General features: G+C 32.6%; 1 protein-coding gene across 1 annotated transcript in view; it reads right to left on the bottom strand.

Moving 5' to 3' along the window:
* LOC137648815 (thyroid transcription factor 1-like) overlaps positions 1-21,900 on the bottom strand; it is a 62,390-nt gene that overhangs the window by 8,594 nt on the left and 31,896 nt on the right. The window contains exons 2-3 of the mRNA XM_068381972.1: positions 2,986-3,131; positions 658-753 (exon numbers count right to left, since the gene is read on the bottom strand). Coding sequence (XP_068238073.1) covers positions 658-753; positions 2,986-3,131 — 242 coding nt within the window. The remainder of the gene's footprint in view (positions 1-657; positions 754-2,985; positions 3,132-21,900) is intronic.

The following is a 21,900-nucleotide window of genomic DNA, read 5'->3' as shown; positions in this document are numbered from 1 at the left end:
TAGACACGATAGGAAAAGCGAAAAGACTTAACTTTTCTTCCGCGGTTATAATGAACATTTTATGCTTATAACATATAGGTTGTCGTATTTTCTCCGTATATATATATATATATATATATATATATATATATATATATATATATATATATATACATATACATATATATATATATATATATATATATATATATTTATATATATACACACATATATATTATAGACACGATAGGAAAAGCGAAAAGACTTAACTTTTCTTCCGCGGTTATAATGAACATTTTATGCTTATAACATATAGGTTGTCGTATTTTCTCCGTATATATATATATATATATATATATATATATATATATATATATATATATATATATATATATATTTATATGTATATATATACAGTATTTATATATATATATATATATATATATATATATATATATATATATATATATATATATATATATATATATATACTGTATGTATGTGTGTGTACATGCAGAATTATGTGATTTTACTATCTTCCCATCAATGCCATGAGATTTATATGTCTGTAAAACAACAAGGCAGAAAATGAAAACTCAGATACAACCAAAAATCATTAGCTTACCATGCGATTAATATGCCACAATTATAGTTTCTCTTTCATTGTATTTGACCTACCTGTGTCGGCGTAAGATGAATTAGGGCTGCTAACTGTTCGATTTCGGGGGCGCTGAGGTATTTCTGCTGTTTGAATCGTCTTTCTAGTTCGTATACCTAAAGAAAAAAGATACGAAAAATAAAATATCATCTCATCACATGAAGTTGCTATATATCGAAAATCATTATAGTAATATCATGGTATAATCTTATGTGAACTTATGTATACATTTATCAACTTTTATTCACATCCCAGAACATGGAGTTGTTCCTTTAAATAAAAGTTAACGGTCCCTTCCACTTTCATACTTAATGTCTAAATCCAGGATGAACCCGTCATGCCCGAAACTTCCACGCAAGAACTTTGGTATAAACTTACACATAACTCATCAATAGTGCATGAAATTTCCCAATGACCGCCATCTTGCAGGCACTGTTTCTTTTCTGGATGTTATAGCTCTCCCTTTACAATACCATTGTCTCACTCATCTGTACTATACTTTTTAGGTCTTGATATCATCATCCTTTCAATTATTTCCGAATTATACACTTTTTACCAACCTATTTTCCTTCATTCTGTCTACCACAGGACTGCATCTCAAAGCTCAGTACTTTATCTTTTAACCAACACTAACATTTTTACCACCTTTTTATTTTTTCAAATTTCCACCCTCTAAATTCTTTTTATGCTATATATAATGTATTCAAATAGAACTTTCATTTTTTCTCTATCCCTCTTCAATTTCTAATTTTTATTGGTTTATATAATGGGTGACCATACAATTCTTTTATGCATTCCCACCTTGGTTTCCATAGACAGTCATTCACCCTTCCGGAACTCACCCTTCCTTATCTTACTTTCATTATTTAGATATATTCTCGAATACCCATGCAAACCGTCTACTTCCTTTCTTCGACCATTCATACCAACATTTATTGCTTCATTCTCCTAGTTTCAGTTTACTCTCATATTACTCCATTTTATTTTGGACCTAAATACATCTCTCTCTCTCTCTCTCTCTCTCTCTCTCTCTCTCTCTCTCTCTCTCTCTCTCTCTCTCTCTCTCTCTCTCTCTCAAAAATTTCAGACTATAGATATTTTCAACACCCAATGTGATAATACATCATTGTCTCAGAACCATTTTACACCTAACCAGTCTTTCTCTCATTTATATATTTTAACAACCTGTATCTATCATAAAAAATTAATACCTCTCATTGACCTTTTGGAAAATCCTTAGCATCAACATTCCCATTGCTCGTTCTTTACTTTCATATTTGGACATGTCTTTTTGATAACGAACATTTTTCAAAATAAAAACCTACTCGTACACTGTTTTCTTCTATCAATCAGTCGGTCATCCATCTTATTTCCATTATACACTCTCTCTTTCATGCCAAGTAATATCATGCACAAATAATTCTTACAAGTCCCTTTATAATTTTTTTTTTTTTTTATACATCAAAGCAACTATTCATTTCAACCATTCAATCACGGTATACTACTCTACCTCAGCCTATCACTGGTAAACTCATTAACTCACAGTGTGTTTCCCTTCAGCTTCTAAATATACCCTCCTTAGTTCTTTTATATTTACCTCCACACGCATTCTCAAACTAATACGCTCCCTTTCCACTCTTTCATAAATTGTTTCTCTTTTATGTCTTCCACATTCAACAATCTACTAAGAGCTCACTGCATCGACCCAAGAATACATTAACTTCGGACAGCCTCTATTCGTTTGCATCATTGAATGTGAGATTAATCCTTTCTTATAGTTACACAAACACTCTTTTATATATATATATATATATATATATATATATATATATATATATATATATATATATATATATATATATATATATATATATGCATATATATATACATATATATATATATATATATATATATATATATATATATATATATATATGTATGTATATATATATACACTTAAAATTAAATTTTTAACGTTAAGCTGTTTTTCTTAACTGAGGGTGACTTTAGAGAAAAACATCAGCGCAGTCACTAACTTATTCACACTTGCAACTTTTGAGCCCCAATCAAATCATCGTTAAAATACAGTATATCCAAATGCTGAAAAGAACAAAACTGCCGTCAGAGTAAAAACTTCCTGGGAAGAATGAATCTTTCTGTCCTATAAGGACGAGAAAAATTATGTATGTTCTTATGGCATACCATGAAAATATTGGTTGTTCAGTTACTTTCAGCTTTTCATGTTTGAAAATCACGTAACTAAGTACTCAGAGACTATGGTAGGGTAAAGGATAAAAAATTTTGTAAGAAATGTAAGAAAGGGAGGGGGGGGGGCGAGGTGTCCTTACCTGTGCTTGCGTGAAAAGAACCCGTCGTTTTCTTCGTTGTGAAAGGGGGAATTGCATCGCCTTGTTGTCCGCCATACTGCATGTCGATAGTGACGTCATGTTCCCCATATTCATGTTCATGTTGGATCCGCCCATAAGTCGGGAAACTGATAAGAAATAAAGTAGAAACATTATAAATATTATTCATTTCACATATTTTATATCAAATGATGCATGCTACATAAGATAAATCTGGTAGTAATAAAAGTATTTTAAAATCTGTAATGCAATAATGGTTATAGAGCATATACTCTAAATATTTAATGCCACCCAAATTAAGTTTATTCTTCTAAAATTTTCATTGAATAACTAGTCATGATTGTAATGATTAAACTTCGATCGATTCAAAATTTTCTGGTTTGTACAAAAAGGGGGAGGTGGAGGCTGCGACAACAGTGCTCCGTGTGCATCTCGTAAAATAAGGGTTTAAGGATTAACTCGCCACGAATGGTCTACTTACTAAGATAACAAGAGCTTCCCTCACAAAGATAACAAAACAACATGGCCGCTGACAATAATAACAAAAGACGACGGGAGTTAGTTCGGGGTTGGCGAGAGGGAAGGACTATGAAGCTGCTGAGACAACCTTGACCTGATTTGGAATTTTTATCTTTGTTATTATTATTATTATTTTCATTTTCATAGTTTCCCTTTTACTCTTTTTTCTAGAGTTATGTGCAATCTCATTTTTATATAACAGTGTTTACAGTCAATAGCTATAATTTTCTTCTCCAATTTCCGCACATCAGTATTTTTTTCTTATTTAAGATTTTTTTTTTTTTTTTTTTTTTTTTTTTTTTTTTTTTTTTTGCACAACTATTAACGATAACTGAACGTCTAAAAATTTTCATAATAAACACGCAGACTACTCAATCTTTTTATGAATATAGTTAGGTAAAAATATCTCAAAAGATAAGATATGTTTTTGTGTGTTTTACTTCTTCAACTCATTATAATCTTTTTTTTCTCTACTTCGGCATTTTTTTTTCTTAAGATCTCAGCCTCAAACTCTGTATACCTCTTACAAACATGAATTATAAATAACGATAAACTGTTTGTTTTGTGCGGGAAAGAGCAGTGCATAAGGACGGGAGAGAGAGAGAGAGAGAGAGAGAGAGAGAGAGAGAGAGAGAGAGAGAGAGAGAGAGAGAGATAAACTGCCAAAAAATAATGCAGGACTGGACGTCTACAACAAAGACGAAGCTACAAAAGAAGGAAAGAGAAGAAGAAGAAGAAGAAAAAGCCGGGTGGCACAGAGCGCAACCCCGTTATCTCACCTAATCGCAAATGTAAATATTGACTTACAAAACATTTGGAAATATACATAAGGGAGGATTAAGAGAGATCAGTCGGGTTGCAGCGCAGATGAAATGCCCCATTAAGTCTCATAAAGGTTAGGAAAAGTGAAAGGTGCACTTTAGCACAAAGATATTTAGCGTGTCACTTGAATATGCCTCGCCCGCTGGAACACTGGAAGAGCCAGGCAGGGCACTAATACTTGGCAAATAAGCTTTACTTTGGCAGAGCGTTCTGTGACGACTGCCATTGTCAGTGATGAGCTAATTTGGGTCGTAATCGACGATATGACTTTTTCAATCTATCCTTTTTCACCATCTGGGAAATAAAAGTGACAGACAAGATTGTTTTGATACGGCAGATAAATGCATTTGGTTGATGCTCGTCCCTGGACGGTGTTAAGAGGCACTGGGAACGCAGTCATCTTCAACTCTAAAATGATGGCAAAAATCCCCAATGACTCCCCCCCCCCCTTCTCTCTTTTGCCTACCGTCGATGCGCTTTCGGCCGTTCTTTCTTTCTTCCGGAAAGATTTGATGACGATGATGCCTTCCAATAAAGCCACTCTAAGCAGCAATTGCCGATTCGTTGCTGAACCCCCTTGAAAGCGAAGTTTTAACTCTAGGGCGCCGGTAATTCTAATCCCCGAATACGAGGTGGAGGGCGATTCTGCAGTGCGAAATGGCCAGTCCTCTCTCTCTCTTCTTTCATTCGAAACCTCTCCACTCTCCTATTTTATTCTCATCCGTCGCTTATAATTGTGACTCTCCGGTGTCTCCCCCCGGAAAAAAATACCGTCGAGAAAAAGAGTCTATAATTACTAAGTCAAACCTTCCCAGCATCACCGGGACCCGCCATTTCGACGTTGCAAGAAATGAAAAGGATGCTCGAAGAGCAAGGGTCTAACTGGGCATCGGGCCGTATGGGCGGCAACGCCTTCAGTGGTGCGCGGTAAACTCGACCATACGATCGGGACTGTCATAGTACCTTCATGGCCCGAGCTCTTGAAACGAAAAGTAATTTATCCCGCCAAATAACGCGTGTGTGAGTTTGCCCCTCCGTTAAGCCGTGTGTATTAATACTGTAATCCCTGACCTTAACGAAAATGAGTTAGTTCAACCAGGGATTATCCATTTGTTATTCAAAGGAAAGAAAAGTGAGCACAAGCTACCAGGAAATAGAGAGAGAGAGAGAGACGAATAAGGAAGGAGAATAGGTGATGATAAAAAGAAAAGCCTGGGGGGAACTGAGCGAGGAAAAAAAGCGAAACAAGGGAAATAAAAAGTCCCAGGAAAACACAGCCATGGGGGGAAAAAAGAGATCAGAGTGATTCCGAAAAGAAACAAAAGCAATATAACACGGGGGAGAATAAAGAAAAAATGGTACGAAATAAAACTGACGGATAAGCTATTAAAAAGTAAATGCAGATATAAAATACTCTTTTATGCAAAAGGAAAAGTGAGTTTGAAAAAAGCGTGCCTCTTTTCTTAAAATATGTGGGTGATCTTGGATAATAAGTCTCTCATTTATTTATCTTTAAACACCTAGCAATAACTATCGCATTAATATCTACATATTATGTTTTTTTTTTTTTTTTTCATGAAAAATTACACTGACTTATTCTAAGGCTGGAAAGGTACTTCTCGTCTTATGAAATAGTTCCTTGAGCGAAGGAGCGATTGAAACATGAACTACACACTATCTGTTAATCTTCATCAAAAGAAAATAAAAAAATCTCCCACCTGCAGTACAATGCAGGTGTTTGCGCGTAATAAGAACACGTGTGCACTGCGCCTATGGATTAAGGAAGAGATGATCTTGTCACCCTCTCTTAATCCAGTTGTTACGGAAAGGGATAATGTCATTTCGTTCTTGAGCGACGAGGCGAAATTTCTTGTTTTATACAGGATGAATTTCCACTGATCCTCCTCCTCCTCCTCCTCTCATCCTCAACTCCATAAGCTTAAGGCTTTCTTTATATGAACTTGGCAGGATGCTCTTTAGTAAACTATCAGAGCATGGTGCCACGTAGCAAGGGATCAGTGAAGGAGATTTGCTCTATTTTTTATATTATTATTGTTAAGCCCGTTTCTCGAGTAAATAAATGGATGCTTAATCGAATTATAAAGGACGCCTGCAATGCGTGAATTATTTTCTACGAAAATGTTAAAAGGGAAAATTGGTGTAGCAGACTCCGGAAAAGGTTGACTGAACTAAAGTAATAATAAAACGTTAAAACGTTAAGGATAAAACTACTTTAATGCCATATTGTAGTACTATTGTATGTTTTCTAATAATACAATATCAAAATGTGATAGTTCTATCTTTTTGCTGGAGTACATACGTTTTATCTCAAGACTGATCAAATATCATAGCTGTCAATGAAATTTGCTATTTATTTTCTTTTATCTTTTATCGAAAACAGACGCTTGTGTGTGTGTGTGTGTGTGTATGTGTGTGTGTGTTTGATATAATATTATACTCTGTACGCGTTTGGCTAAACGACATATCCTCAAAATTAACACCTTAATTATCACAATTATATTGGCAGCATACCCACTCCGTCAAGATCTTATGTCTTTCAAAGTATGGTAGGCATATACACAATGCTTTAATGCACCAAGGCAGAAGGGTATTTGACCTCTGTAAATGGCCTCCTCATTGTGGGTTTAGTATTCCTGTTAGACAAGTCTTTTTTAACAGGCCTGTGTTTTAAGCACACACACACATATATGTATGTATATATATATATATATATATATATATATATATATATATATATATATATATATATATATATATATATATATATATATATATATATATATATTGAATGCAAAGAAAATCTATGCTTTAAAATGCAAATAAAAGAAATTCATTCTTTGATCACCCAAAAAAAAAAAAAAAAAAAAAAAAATAATAATAATAATAATAATAATAATAATAATAATAATAATAAGTCAGGCCATAGATCAAGAAACAAGGAATTTTCCAATCAGTCAGGATATAAATCAATCAGTGACACCTTTCCCACCATAGACATGAAATTATTCACTATACGCCATCATCATAAATCGTTGATGGTACATCATAACCTCATTCATCATACTTAGAGTACTCTTTTATAATCATTACAAGTGACGTTTTTTATTGCACCCAATTTTCAATCAATCACTGCCATCAATATCAGAACGTTACTGTAACTGCCGATTCATCAGCTTTTTTTTTTTTTTTTTCGTGTTTGAGGTTATCGACATCTTGTAATATATGAAAGAGTATATAATATCGTGTATTATCAGTTAAACAAAGTTATAGATATTTATATTTTCTTAAAATCTATATTCATTTTAAGGAACTCTAGTTTATTTTGTTAATTCTGGCAGTAATAACCATACTGTCAATGGAAGCTCTTAGCAGCAGGTACCGTTTACTTTATACTCATACTCGTAACGCAATATTATTTCACATATATTCCTCATATGCACCTTAGGGGAGTGAAACTATTACTGTTATATATCATTGGCTAGTTTGTCTTTTAAATTATTATTTGTTTTAGTATTGTGCCAATTGCTCGTAAGCAAGTCGATTTATTTTTTGCCAATTTCCTATTACTTTTAATCAAATATGAAATCATGAATATTGTTGTCATGAGTAATGAGTTTTGAAATAAAATTCTACGAACGGTAGGCTTACAGCTAAGTCTGCCGCAATTTAATTTTCAATCTTTATAATCACCGAAAATCTATGGCAATATTTCCTTATGAAATATTCCAATTAAGTCAGCCTGTAGTAGTCATTATAGGCAACGGCATTAAAACAAAAAAAGAAGTTTCCAATTGCAGATTTTTCTTAAAAAATTAAAAAACTGTGTTTAAGTTTTATCACGTGCTATATTATCAAAATCAAGCCTTTTCATGTTCTCTATATGTACCGTTTATATAAGTTTTTTTTTTCTTTTTTTTTTTTTTGTCTATATGTAACGGCTATATGTAAAATTTAAGAATATCTAACAGTTATGATTATAAGAATTTCAGTAACAGCAAAAAGATAAGCAATAGGTTTGGAGTATGTGACATGGGTTAGAAATTGAACAGGCAACAATTGTCAACTGTTTAATGAAAGCAATGACATCAGAAATATAATAAATGGAACTACGTCGGGAGCGTAAAAGAGTGAGAAACGGCTCGGTACAATGCTAATGACATGTAGCGACAGATGACAACGACTATTGGCATTGTTAGCTGGTTGTTTAACAGAAACGGAGACCCTGTAGTGATGGCTTGGGTTGATGAGGGTGGAGGTGGGGGGGGGGGGGGGTAGAATAGAGCAGCCTGCTTCCCACCCCTCTTTTCGAACCCCTCCAGGAAGTCCATTAAAGTAGCCCCTCCTCCCTGCGTCCCCCTAAGAGCCAAAATTGAATTACTTAATCGTTGAGACAACAGTCATTTGCAAAAAATCTGGCTGCGTGCGAAACCGATTAGAGAGAGAGAGAGAGAGAGAGAGAGAGAGAGAGAGAGAGAGAGAGAGAGAGAGAGAGAGAGAGAGAGAGAGGGGGCATAAATATCCTTGAAAGATGTTTTAGATTTATCTTATGGAAATCAAGTGTCACTTGAAATAATTTAGGTTTATTTTTTTACTTTTATCAACACATCCGAATTTAGTCATAGTATAAATTATTTGACGATTAGGAAAAAAAATCCATTCCTGAGTAAAGTAGCAAGAAAGAAAGAAAGAAAAAGAAAACAAAGACGCATACATAACATGGTTTGTTGTTAACCTCGCTTTCAAAATATATTTCGGGAAGAATCGATAATATTTCAAGTTATACGATTAATACCATTTTCTTAGATAGCTACTTATGTTTATTTATTTTCATTCTCCTAGCACAGCCGGATATACATATACATATATATATATATATATATATATATATATATATATATATATATATATATATATATATATATACACACACACACACATATATATATATATATATATATATATATATATATATATATATATATATATATATATATATATATATGTATAGATATGAATATATATATATATATATATATATATATATATATATATATATATATATATATATATATATATATATATAGATATGAATATATATATATATATATATATATATATATATATATATATATATATATATATATATATATATATATATAAAGAAGCAGGAAATCTCTTAACGAAAGCTTGAGAGAACAGGAAAAGCTATTTCCAAAAAATAAAAGTCGAAGTTGAGAAGTATTCAAGTTTGCACAAGCCTGCGCTAGTGTGCAAAAATTTCAACGCGAGAAGTTACTTCAAAATATTCCTTAGTATTTTAAGATGGTAAACATTTCAATTTCTTCACTATCTCTTCTAAAATCGTTTTATATATGCGAGATAACATTAGCCTCAGAATTACTCATAACTTAAAAAGAAAGATGAGATCGAAGAAATAAAAAAGGACATTGTACGAAGAAGAAAAGGCGTTTCACATCTTTCGCCTTCTACGTCATCATCCTCTTTATTTTCCGAGGAATTCAGCCCCTTTTACAGCCATCCTTTCCCTCTCATTCCTTGTTGACCTAACACAGATGACGCGGGAGGTCTGGGCGATTACTGTCAGCTTTACTTCATATTAAGCTTTTGTCACACGCCGAGGAAGACCCTTTTTGTCTTTTTTTTTCCATTCTTTTTTTATACTCGGAAGAAGATGATAATTAAACTTCTCTCGGAGTTAAATTGGCGGAGAGACAGGGTTAAGAGATGGGGTGAGATTTAAAAGATTTATATGTGGTTTCTCTCTTTTTATGGCTGGGAATCTGATTGCAAAAATGTCACAATGAAGGCTGCAGAACAGCGCTTTCCCCAAAAAAGTGATGGGAGTAGATTAAAATATGGCAAAGGTATCTCATTGCAATTTTTAATGAATGGATTACAATGCTTTATTTCGGCGGTACGAATTGTCAATAACATGGAAGTAGTAAGCCTACCATTGCAGTAGCGAATTATTCATCAAAATTTACACGACAATGAAGTTATTTACAAGACAATTATGGTATTACAATATCAAACTAAAAAAAAAAAAACTGTTGTACGGACGAAAAATAATGCACTTTCAAAGCATAGTTATTATACCATTTGTGATTAGCTATTTCAAGTTTTACAGTGACATAAAATTTGCTTTTTTCTTGTCACTGATAGGCATAGCTTAAAAACCATGTTAGAAATGTTGACTGGTTTTTGTACTTTTCTATGTAGCCATTACCCAGAATAATGTCACAGAGAAACTAATTGTCCGAAGATCATAAGCTTTCTACGACCCCTCTCCCCTCTCCCCAGTAGGAAGAATCCTCATCTACTCATGCAAATGTCTACAACCCTGTTTTTCTACGCAAGAGCCCGTGACCCACCCATGTGTGAGGTGATCTTAAAATAACCTGCTATATTGGCATTGTTATATCACATAGGAATCGTAAAGGATGCACTTGTACTTGGGCTAATGAATGTAAGTTACTTTGATATGAAGAATTATCAAAGGATGGTGTTATTTTTTTAAAATCATTGCTCCTAAAGGCTAATGATCCATATTATTTAAAATAACTTACGGACTATCATATTTTGTGAAAACAAACAACTCCAACAAATAAAGAGACATTGCAGGCATACTTTTGTAACACTTTCTGTCAAAAGACATATTTTTTTTCAAGTCATAAAAAAATTGCATGTACAATAATCGTCAGTCTTCAGTAATTAAGTTATGTTGTTCGAAGTGATGGTTTTTTATCCTAACAATAATAATGATAATGAACATTATTGTAGGTAGATATGCCAGTTAGCCAAAATCCACAAACCACAAGTTTTATTGCCTTTGGTGTCTGAAAAGCTACATCATTCTGATGAGGCCTTACTATGTTATACACTTTACTGTTCTTGTTCTTGCAGAACGGTCTTCTTGGCAGTTTTCACTTCTTATTACTTAATCGCATCGGGACATATTTCCTTCGAAATTTACTTCACAATTCATACCATGGGTTTTATATATATATATATATATATATATATATATATATATATATATATATATATATATATGTATATATATATATATATATATATATATATATATATATATATATATACATATATATATATATATATATATACATATATATATTCCTTATTTTTTTGCTCTTTATCCACAGTAATTTATGATAACTACAACAATTAGTTATTGATGTTTAAGCCATGAAAGACAGTTAAAAGATATTAATACAAAATTTCTGTGCAACTTTAGACGATTTCTCTTATAGTACAGTATATACTGTAATACTGTTCAAACCATAAAAAGACAATTAAAAGATATCAATACAAAATCTCTAAAAAAAAAAAAAAAAATTCAGGTAATGTATAAGCTAGTCTATAAAAATATTTACTCGAACTTTCCAAGGATATAAGGCCGCCCTGAAAAGGTTGCAAGTGTGGGAAGGGAAAATTGAGTCCAAGTGTGCGTGGTTACTTACTGTGCATCGTTACTAGGCAGAGATAAGAGGGGTAGGGGTTAAACCCCCTTAAAATCAGGTGGGACATTGCATACTAGGTTAAAGCTAGTTATATTATGGATCAAGGTCTATACATGACCTTGTCATGGATCTTGAGGTCTGCGTGTAAATCCGATGTTGAACATGTTCCCTGAATATTTTATTGAATTTTACAGCCACCGTAACAGATATGCCTACATTTTTTCCTACTAAACCTACAAGTATTTGGATATAGAATATTTTGTCAAGTACCAAAACTCAGTAATTTGCGTCAGTAAATTATTATTGTTATTATTATCATCATCAACATCATCATCATTATTATTATTATCATTATTATTATTAACATTATCATCATCATCATCATCATCATCATCATTATTATTATTATTATTATTATTATTATTATTAGAAATTCTTCGTTTGCTATAAATCCAACTTCGACTTTTTGCTCCAAGTTCAGTAATCAAATTGATTTGAACTTAATAAGCTTTTCTCGAAAGTAAACAAGGGGATCGTGTGTAAGTGGTCGTTGCCCTTCGTGTTTGCATTGGGTTGTTTAATCTTTCATATATTTCCCAGTTTCTTTTTCATCAAGAACAACAAATGTCCTATTTGAATGAATTTGCGTAAATAAGGAGTTGATGTGATTTGAATTTTTGCTGCCATTCCAATAAATTACATATAACCTATTTGCTCCATAACAATGATGAACCACGGCAGAGCTAATATGTATACATCGATTCTTTATTTGCTGGACGTATTTCTTTATGATACACTTAATTTATTCATAATGCCAGAGCCGAAATGAAAAAAAAATATACTCTGCCATTTTTGGCATGATGTAAAATGAGGTGATTTCAATCAGAGCTAAACGTGATATGTCAAGTATTTGCCATTTTCAAAGTTATCTCTGTATTGTTAGAAAATGAATAAAGTGGAAGCGAGTTCATGAAATTGCAGTCCGTGGTTATGCTGTATATACAGTATGCCTTGTTTACTCACATACGCGCACACAAATGTAAATATTTGCTTTTTACTCTTCTGAAATTTTGAAATTTCTTTCCTTCTAATTATAATCTTAATGAATATTATTTGTAGTGGCAACAATAAGATCTTAATGTCTCAGATGTAATATCTATTGGTTGTGTTATCAAGTATATGATCTTCATACTTCATATGGGAATGAATAGTAGGTATTGATCATTGTTTATAATTAGGGTATTTACAAGTGAAATAAGAACCTAAATAACGAAATCCGAAGCTCATTTTGAACAAGTACATAATTTGGTATTAATGAAAATGAACTACTTTCAAGTAGATAACATGGACGAGGAAATAGAAATTTTACGTGAATAATTTGTGATTGTGTATAATATTTTGGTCTCATCTATATTACTAAAGCATTCCATATTACGCACAAGTGTTAGGTGTTTAATACTTTTATGTAGATAAATAAATACCTATACACTGAGAGAGAAAGTATCAGCTGGTATCTGTGTTATCACATTTACTGAATATCTAATCTAATGAATCTTTGTAAAGTGTGAAGTCACTACAGAATATATATATATATATATATATATATATATATATATATATATATATATATATATATATATATATATATATATATATATATGTGTGTGTGTGTGTGTGTGTGTGTGTGTGTGTGTGTGTGTTTATGAGAGAGAGAGAGAGAGAGAGAGAGAGAGAGAGAGAGAGAGAGAGAGAGAGAGAGAGAGAGACCCCGACGACAGGGCTGCGATCAAATCCCCCTTTGCGTCCCAAAGTGCATTGAGGAAAGGATAAATAGGGGAGCTGTGTTTATACACCCATTTGATAGTCAAACAACGTAACTGTATCAGATCTCAGCCTGAGAGAGAGAGAGAGAGAGAGAGAGAGAGAGAGAGAGAGAGAGAGAGAGAGAGAGAGAGAGAGAGAGAGAGAGAGAGAGAGAGAGAGAAGGGAAGCCTCAAGAATAGTGTAGGATGCTGGAAGTTTTTTCATGGATAAATGTGATGAACATGGATTTTTTTAACTGGTGTCATATTTTTTACGAAAAATTTTGTATAAGAAAAAAATATGCTTTTTATGTGTATAGCTTCTTATTTTCCTATCTTTAGATTTTTTTGCTGTTCTTATAATTTCTACAACCGAGTTACTATTGATAATCTGAATTTAGTTTTGTTTGGAGTCTTCAATTATCCTGTACCATAGAAAAAATACTTTTCCTTTTTATAATGTAATTTTCTTATATACAAATTATTATGAATTTATAATATCAGAGAAAAATATCAGAATACTTGTTTCCAGATTTGAAAACAATGTTTTCTCCTTGAAATTTATTCATGAATATGGAAAAATCTTAAACTTTATTGATGTTAAACTAAGATGCAGTCATTTACGGATGCAAGTCTCTCCTACACATTCATTCCTTCTGCGCGAATTTTAAAGTGTGTGCAAATAAGTATTTGAATACTCTCTCTCTCTCTCTCTCTCCTCTCTCTCTCTCTCTCTCTCTCTCTCTCTCTCTCTCTCTCTCTCTCTCTCTCTCTCTCTATATATATATATATATATGTATATATATATATTATATATATATAATATATATATATATATATATATATATATATATATATATATATATATATATATATATTCATCTATAATTTTGTTAGCACATTTACATATATTATGAATCATTCCTAAGATGTCCGTTATAGAAAATAAACTATATACTTGCAAAACCTAATATGCCAAGATACTGACTTATACTAGTTTACAACGTAATTTCAGTCCCCTTATTATTATTATTATTATTATTATTATTATTATTATTATTATTATTATTAGTAGTAGTAGTAGTAGTAGTAGTAGTAGTAGTAGTAGTAGTAGTAGCAGCAGCAGCAGTAGTAGTAGTGAATAAGACCACTGATATATTTCTAAGCTCACAGAGTTTGGAAGAGGATTTGTTCTTACAGTGAACAGGGGAAATTGAAGTAGGTAAACTTAAAGATGTTGGGCAACTAGATAGGGAGAGACCAAAGGGATCTGTTGAAAAATAGGGGACAAAAAATAAAGTATTTAGGGACGGACGAAGGAACGGTGTAGTCATATGAGCCCTAAATATATTGTTTTTATGTTGCACGTAAAATATTAAATAAATTTTTCGAATAAATGTCATGGTTATTTTAGAAGGATTTAGTGCCGTAAATGTATTCATATATTTACTTAATTTCTATCAGGATTATGTAAATGCCCTATCTCACTTAACTTATTTAAACCACGGTACTTTAACAATCCAAATGCACACGTGTTTCATACAGATATACTCTATACTCATAAATTTCTCGTACTGCAAACTGAAACATCGAAATTGCGTAGACATCTAGTCATTTTAGCCCAAGGCCTTTCTAAGTTTCTTTGTATGATGAAATGGTTGGTTAGATGGCGAAAATTGCTCTGAGTCATTGTCGATGCGAGAAGGGGCGAATCGCATAGCTCACATTAGAAAGATGATTTGTGTTACGTGGGTCATTGATTTGTCACAAAGGATAAACGTCATTATGTGAATCACAGGTTAGGCAGAAATGTGAGTTGTTATGAGAAAATCGTTTGTTCTGTCTCTTGCCATAACATGACGTGCCACTCGTAGTTCTTCATTTATTTATTTTTTTCAGCTACAACTTTCAGTACAGCTATGTAATAAGTTCTACTAGAAAAGTCTTGGCGGAAAAAAAAACGTTAATCTTATACTTTAATAGGAAGAAAATAGTAAAAAATTATTAATTTATGATTCAGTAAATTCAGAAGAAATTCATCTACAGGTCATTCTTGGAGTTTAATATCAGAAGAGAAAAATCCCTTCGGCACTAAATTGAAATCATGAAGAAATATGGTATAACGTCAGACAATGATTATAAAAAATGTCAACAAATTTAGGCATTTTCTGAATTTTATTCTTCTTTTTATCTTCAATCTTCTTATCTTGAATTTATTTGTTAATTTTACTTGATAATACTCTTGTTAGTCTATTTCAGTAGCTATGATCTTAATATACAATGATACATAGTAATCCGACGATGTTACAGATAAAATTAATAAAATTGATTTTTTTTTTTTGTGTGTGTGTGTGTGTGTGTGTGTGTGTGTGTGCCGGAAACCTTCCGGAGTTAGGGTCATTGATGAACATTGAACTAATATTCACGTTCTTAAGTAGAATTTTTTCTTATAATGAAACTTTCAGTAAATGTCTAAGAAAATTAGCCTACTAAAGATTTATGATTTGTGTCACGAGCTTTTGGTATATGAAATGTCTTCATATGAATTTATGGTCGATTATTATCAAATTCATAATGTTAAAATTGGTAAATTAGCTTTTCCAAGGGACTACAGGTGATGCTGAATAATTTTAAGGGACTTCATGCTAATCTTCATACCTGTTAATTGAAATATTCTTTTCCATATCTTCAGACTAAAACTAAAGATTTTTTCCTGACTGCTTCTGAAGTTTACCCACAAAGTCTCTCCGTATAAATGTATAAATTTTGTATATTATTTGGTTCCTGTTTCTCCACACATAAAATATATGAAATTTAAGGTAATTCGACGAACGACAGGAGGAAATTATACACTAGGTAAGATTGAAAGGTGGAAAAAATTTTAAACTGAACAAGAAAAAAGGGAAAAATGGCTTCTGGTAATTGTATCTTATACAAAAGGGGCTTAGAGACGTCATTAGAGAGACGGCGAAATAAATTATGCAAAAGAAAAACGTCAGAAAGACACTACGACGCAGTAGATACTAAGATACGAGATATCTAAGAGTGATATCTCCAGGGCAACAGCGTCCACAGATGAACCAATAATCTCACGGAAGGTCTTTGACAGAATCAAGTTTATATCCACTCTCTTCTTCCTCCATGATGCTCTCTCTCTCTCTCTCTCTCTCTCTCTCTCTCTCTCTCTCTCTCTCTCTCTCTCTCTCTCTCTCTCTCTCTCTCAACGTACCGTTCACATTCGAATGGCTTCAATTGTAGTTACTCTTCATAATGCGTAGCCAATAAAGGTTTCATTGTGTTTCATTGCCTGCAAATCATGGCTCATTTTTCTATATCAGTCGTTCTACATGCAAATGTTCATGTGCCAGAACGCCGTGGCTTCGGCTGTTTCACAAGTTAAGAAAATTGTGTATTTTTCTTGTTTTTGTTTTGTTGTAAGTTCTTTACAACATTCAGATAAATTTGACTTAGCTAAAAAGATGACCAATGCCTTGAGATGTCATGAAGTACGCTAATAAGAATTGAGCAAGTTATTGAAGTTAGACCTTTTTTTTTTTTTAGATAGTGCCTCAAACTAGATATATCAGGTACTCTCAGTAATAAAGGTAGGAACAAAATGTAAAATATGTGACTTTCTATGACAAGAAAAGAAAATCATAACTCGTCTTGCTCTCGAAAATCTTGTAAAATTATCAGTCAAAATACAAAACAGAATAACATTTATATGATTTGCCGATATTTGAAGAGATTAAATCTGTCTCCTACTGTGCTTTTCGTCTTCCTGAAACGAAGACATCTTAAGTGCTTACTCTTCTCAGTCCATGAGGGCAAAACAAAATTTCTCTCTCTCTCTCTCTCTCTCTCTCTCTCTCTCTCTCTCTCTCTCTCTGCTACCCACTTTGTAAACATAGGTGAAGACCTATTTTTCCCTAAGTACATAATATCTATTGACTAACTGTCAGAGGACAATGTCTTCAATGTTTTCTTTTAGCGCCTTTTTTTCTCGTGTTACGTGTCCACACATTTTTTACTGATCTGATCGTTAGAAGCGAGAGTAACACATCCACTGGTTGGATAATTTCGCTGTGTATGCGTTCATTCTTGTTATCGGCAATAGTATTTAAATGAAATTCATATTGATACCGATTGTAAGTAACGGAAATGTAAAAAAAAAAAAAAAAAAAAAAAAAAAACAAAAAAAAAAAAAAAAAAAAAACAAACAAACAAACGGCCCAATATTTCATCCTAGAGTATAGATGTAAAATATATTTTACAGGTTTTGTCTAGATCCAGTGTTTTTCAACCCTTTTCACTTTCTACATTCATTATTTTCCCATCTTTCACTTATTGTTTTGAATGGTTGAATTTCAAACTAGCGTCAGGAGGAATCGAACATTGATTGATTGCTGAGTAGTGTGGGTGGTTTCCTAAATATTCGATCCTACCATAATCCTATCACAAGAATATATTGAAAAATTACTTCTGTACGTGGCCTCAGTAGGTAAGCAGGTGCACTGAAAAAAATTAGTGTACAAATTAGGAACGTGAATTAATAGGCCCCATAATTAGTGCACTGATTAAGAAGATCAATGTGATATAAAAAGTATCTTAAAGTTCTGAACTTTAGACATTTTCAAGCATTATATATTTGACAGAACTACCTCATCATGATTCATTTGCCTTCAGAGTATTGGTTTCTTGGAAACCTTTGGTTCTCGCCCGGATTTCGCTGAGGTGTGAAACTTTGGGAATCAAGCCTTTATTAATTATTGAGGTTTTAAGAAAATTTCCTAATTTCTGTGCAAAGAGAAATTAAGGCATTAAATATGGAACACAAATTACTAAAGGCAAATGAATTCCTTCAATGAATTCATATTTATTACCAAGAATTTGGTATTTGGACCAATTTTGAACTGCACTTCGTAAAATTGTGAAGAATTCAGAAAATAAAGAATGTTGTGAAGGAATGCTGTAAGCGTTGATGCAATTAATAGTAAAGAAAGGCATATCCTTCATTAGATATACGTCGAGCGGAAGATGTGCTTCTTGTATGAATATCCACTCATCTAACAGTACAGAGACTACCACCTTAAGCTGACATTACGTAAGTTATGTTTAGTCTGCACCCAAAGCTCACAGTTGATGAGGCTCGCTAGTGGAGAAAGAAGCGAAACTACATCTGTGATGAAAAGATTTTGAATAAATTTTTTAATATGGTTTTACTGAGTTTTTTTCCTATTAATCCTGTTCAAGTGACTATATCGGGAAAGGAGTGAATTGAGGTGCAAGGTGAGTTAGATAAGAACGCAACTGCATACAAAATAATGACTAAGGCGAGGTAACGAAATTCATTCATTCGGTGGAGTAACTTTTGAAATAGCGTATATCTTTAGCAATGAAGAGATTGACTAACTGTTAGTATGCGTTTTTTCCTTTCCGACTTAAATAAAACGTGTACCTTTAATGATAATTATTTATCAGTCGTAAAGGATATGTTTTCCATTCTGAAAACACTGAAGAGGGACAGGTAATTCGAAGCTCTTCATATGAGAAATATACACATTCACAGTATAATTTAGAGTAAACAATTTCCAACAAACATAACGGTTAAAAAGTATTGTGTATAAACTAAGCTCTGCATTTCCTTCAATATGGGAAAAATAATGGAATGTTCGATGGAGGCTTTGGTTATATCCAAACCAAGAAACCTATGAAAAATTATGTCAACGGTACATTTTAGGCCGTAATATTGGAATATGGAGCATTTTTATTATGGTTAGCTTATCGGGTAACAAGACTAAAAAATAAAGCCCAACGAATTTAGATTTTATATATATAAGTATATATATGTATGTATGTGTATATATATATATATATATATATATATATATATATATATATATATATATATATATAAGTACATGTATGTATGTATGTGTGTATGTATGTATATATATATATATATATATATATAGAGAGAGAGAGAGAGAGAGAGAGAGAGAGAGAGAGAGAGAGAGAGAGAGAGAGAGAGAGAGAGAGAGAGAGAGAGAGAGAGAGAGAGAATAAAGATAAATGCAAAGTGTTGTACATAACACTCATAAACTCCTCTAAACTTATTTCCTCAATATGGAAGTATGTTCTTCCTTAATTTTGCCGCATAAATAATATCCTCGTATGTTAAGTGATTTGGTTAACGAGCAAAAAAAAAAACATTGATAAATAAAACTATAAGGATATTCTCAACAAGAAACAGGGACACCGTAATCATGTCCCTTCCCACCTGGTCCCTCTTATGACGTCTCCCTTGTTGCTATTTCTGCACCAGGGCTTCGTCCAAGGAAAACTAATATGGCATCTTGATACATTTTAAATCTAATGTAATACACAGAGGTTGATACGTCCTGTTATTAAATTGTCCAGTGGAAGTAAATAAAACGGGAAGCAACTGTTACTAAAGATCCATTTAAGAAACCTTGAAACCCTTTCTGCGAATTCGAACGCCATAATATACAATGCCAGACAGGAACAAGCATTCACTGCACCAAAGTGGGATGGCTGCCTGTTCATATCTATGCGATTTGATCCACTTTGCCGCAAACCTTGTCACAATTAAATACAGATTATCCACTCCTCTGCCCCATTATCCGGACGAGCAGGATAAATCGAGCGAAAAGGGATTAACTGGGGATTCGGAGCATGGGATAATGGTCTTAACGGATTGGTATTGAAAGGGTCAGCGTTGCCATGTATTAGACGGAGAGTCAAGCCACTGTTGCGAGGTCTCTTGCCCCGCATCTCGGGTGGACGACTTCCTTGATATAAAGGAAAAGGAACAAAGAAAGAAAATAAAAGATATTTAAATAAGTACGACAAATCTGTCCTGTATACGCCTCTTTTATTATCAGATATATAGATCATGTTTATCAAGCGTTTATAAATTTGTGCACCATTACTAGAAAGTGTATATTTACTCCACTAATTATAAAATTCATGACATTTTTAATATTTGTGCGAATAAACACCGCTAGATGTTACTGCTTCATATTAATAAGAATTGCAAATCTAAAACCGTAAATTAATCTACAAACAACAGGATTGGCAATTGTCACTTGATGATATAAATGTTTAAAGAGAACCAATGAAAAGTATCGGAGGTATCGTCAGACATTTTACAAATTTATTTTTGACATTTGAAATCTCTGTTTCCTTTAGGAGAATAAAAACTTGACTTACTTTTCATTCAGCAAGCTCTTGAAATCGAGGGCCTCTTACAACACCAAATAACCACTCAATTTTCTTTCTCCTTTACGCCAATCTTACTAATCTGGTAAAACTTCTTGTTCCTTTAAGTGTCTCTTTACAATGTTTTAATACTTTGGACGTTTTAAGTAAGATGATTTGCCCTTCTATAAAGCACACTGCTGAAAGCAATCACTTTCATATCGATTTGAAATTTAATTGATTGTTGGAAGAATTAGTTTATTTATTAAGAATTTTCTCAGTTTCTATAAATGTCGTTTATAAGAGAGGCAGAGAAAACAAACATATGTATGGAAGGCATAGTAGGCTATCTCACCTCGCACCTAGCTACTTGACCTTTCAATAAATCCTAACCAATCTATTCGCACTACACTCAATCAAAAGCAATTTCAATTACTTAATACTGGTGGAGTCTTCAGTAAGCGTTAATTTTAGAAAATGAGTTTTCGATTAAAAATAGGTAAGTGCTTTGAAAGTTTTTAAGTTTCTTATGGTCTTTATTTTGATTGTAAAATGTTCATTCTCTAAATACACTGGGATGAAATTTTTAGTCTTAGAACAGAGAATGTAAGACAATGCTGGTTAGACATGAGCTCATGTTATATTTTTAGACTGCTTATTGAAAGATTTCTCCAAAAGCTCAATATAAAAAATGATGAAGTGCTTGAACAGTAGCTAACAAATTATGTCTTTTTTTTGTGTGTGTGTGTGTGGGGCAGGGGGCGAGGTGTTTCTTAACAATAACAGGAGCCATACTTAAAGAATATTGATCATGATATGAACACTAAATATAACGTCCTGAGTCAATAGGCAAAATAAAGTTGAGACATTGCACACGCGTCGTTGCCACAAAACATGAATATTATAGAAAATGCTTTTAAATAGGTATTCTGCCTTGGAATATCATTTGCATTTAAAAGACGAATTTCTACAACATAGTCACATAATTTTTCGGTAATTTAAATTCTTTG

This window comes from Palaemon carinicauda, chromosome 10, assembly GCF_036898095.1.
Source record: "Palaemon carinicauda isolate YSFRI2023 chromosome 10, ASM3689809v2, whole genome shotgun sequence".
In the NCBI taxonomy this organism is placed as follows: Eukaryota; Metazoa; Arthropoda; class Malacostraca; order Decapoda; family Palaemonidae; genus Palaemon; species Palaemon carinicauda.
This window is presented reverse-complemented; position numbering and strand designations above follow the sequence as displayed.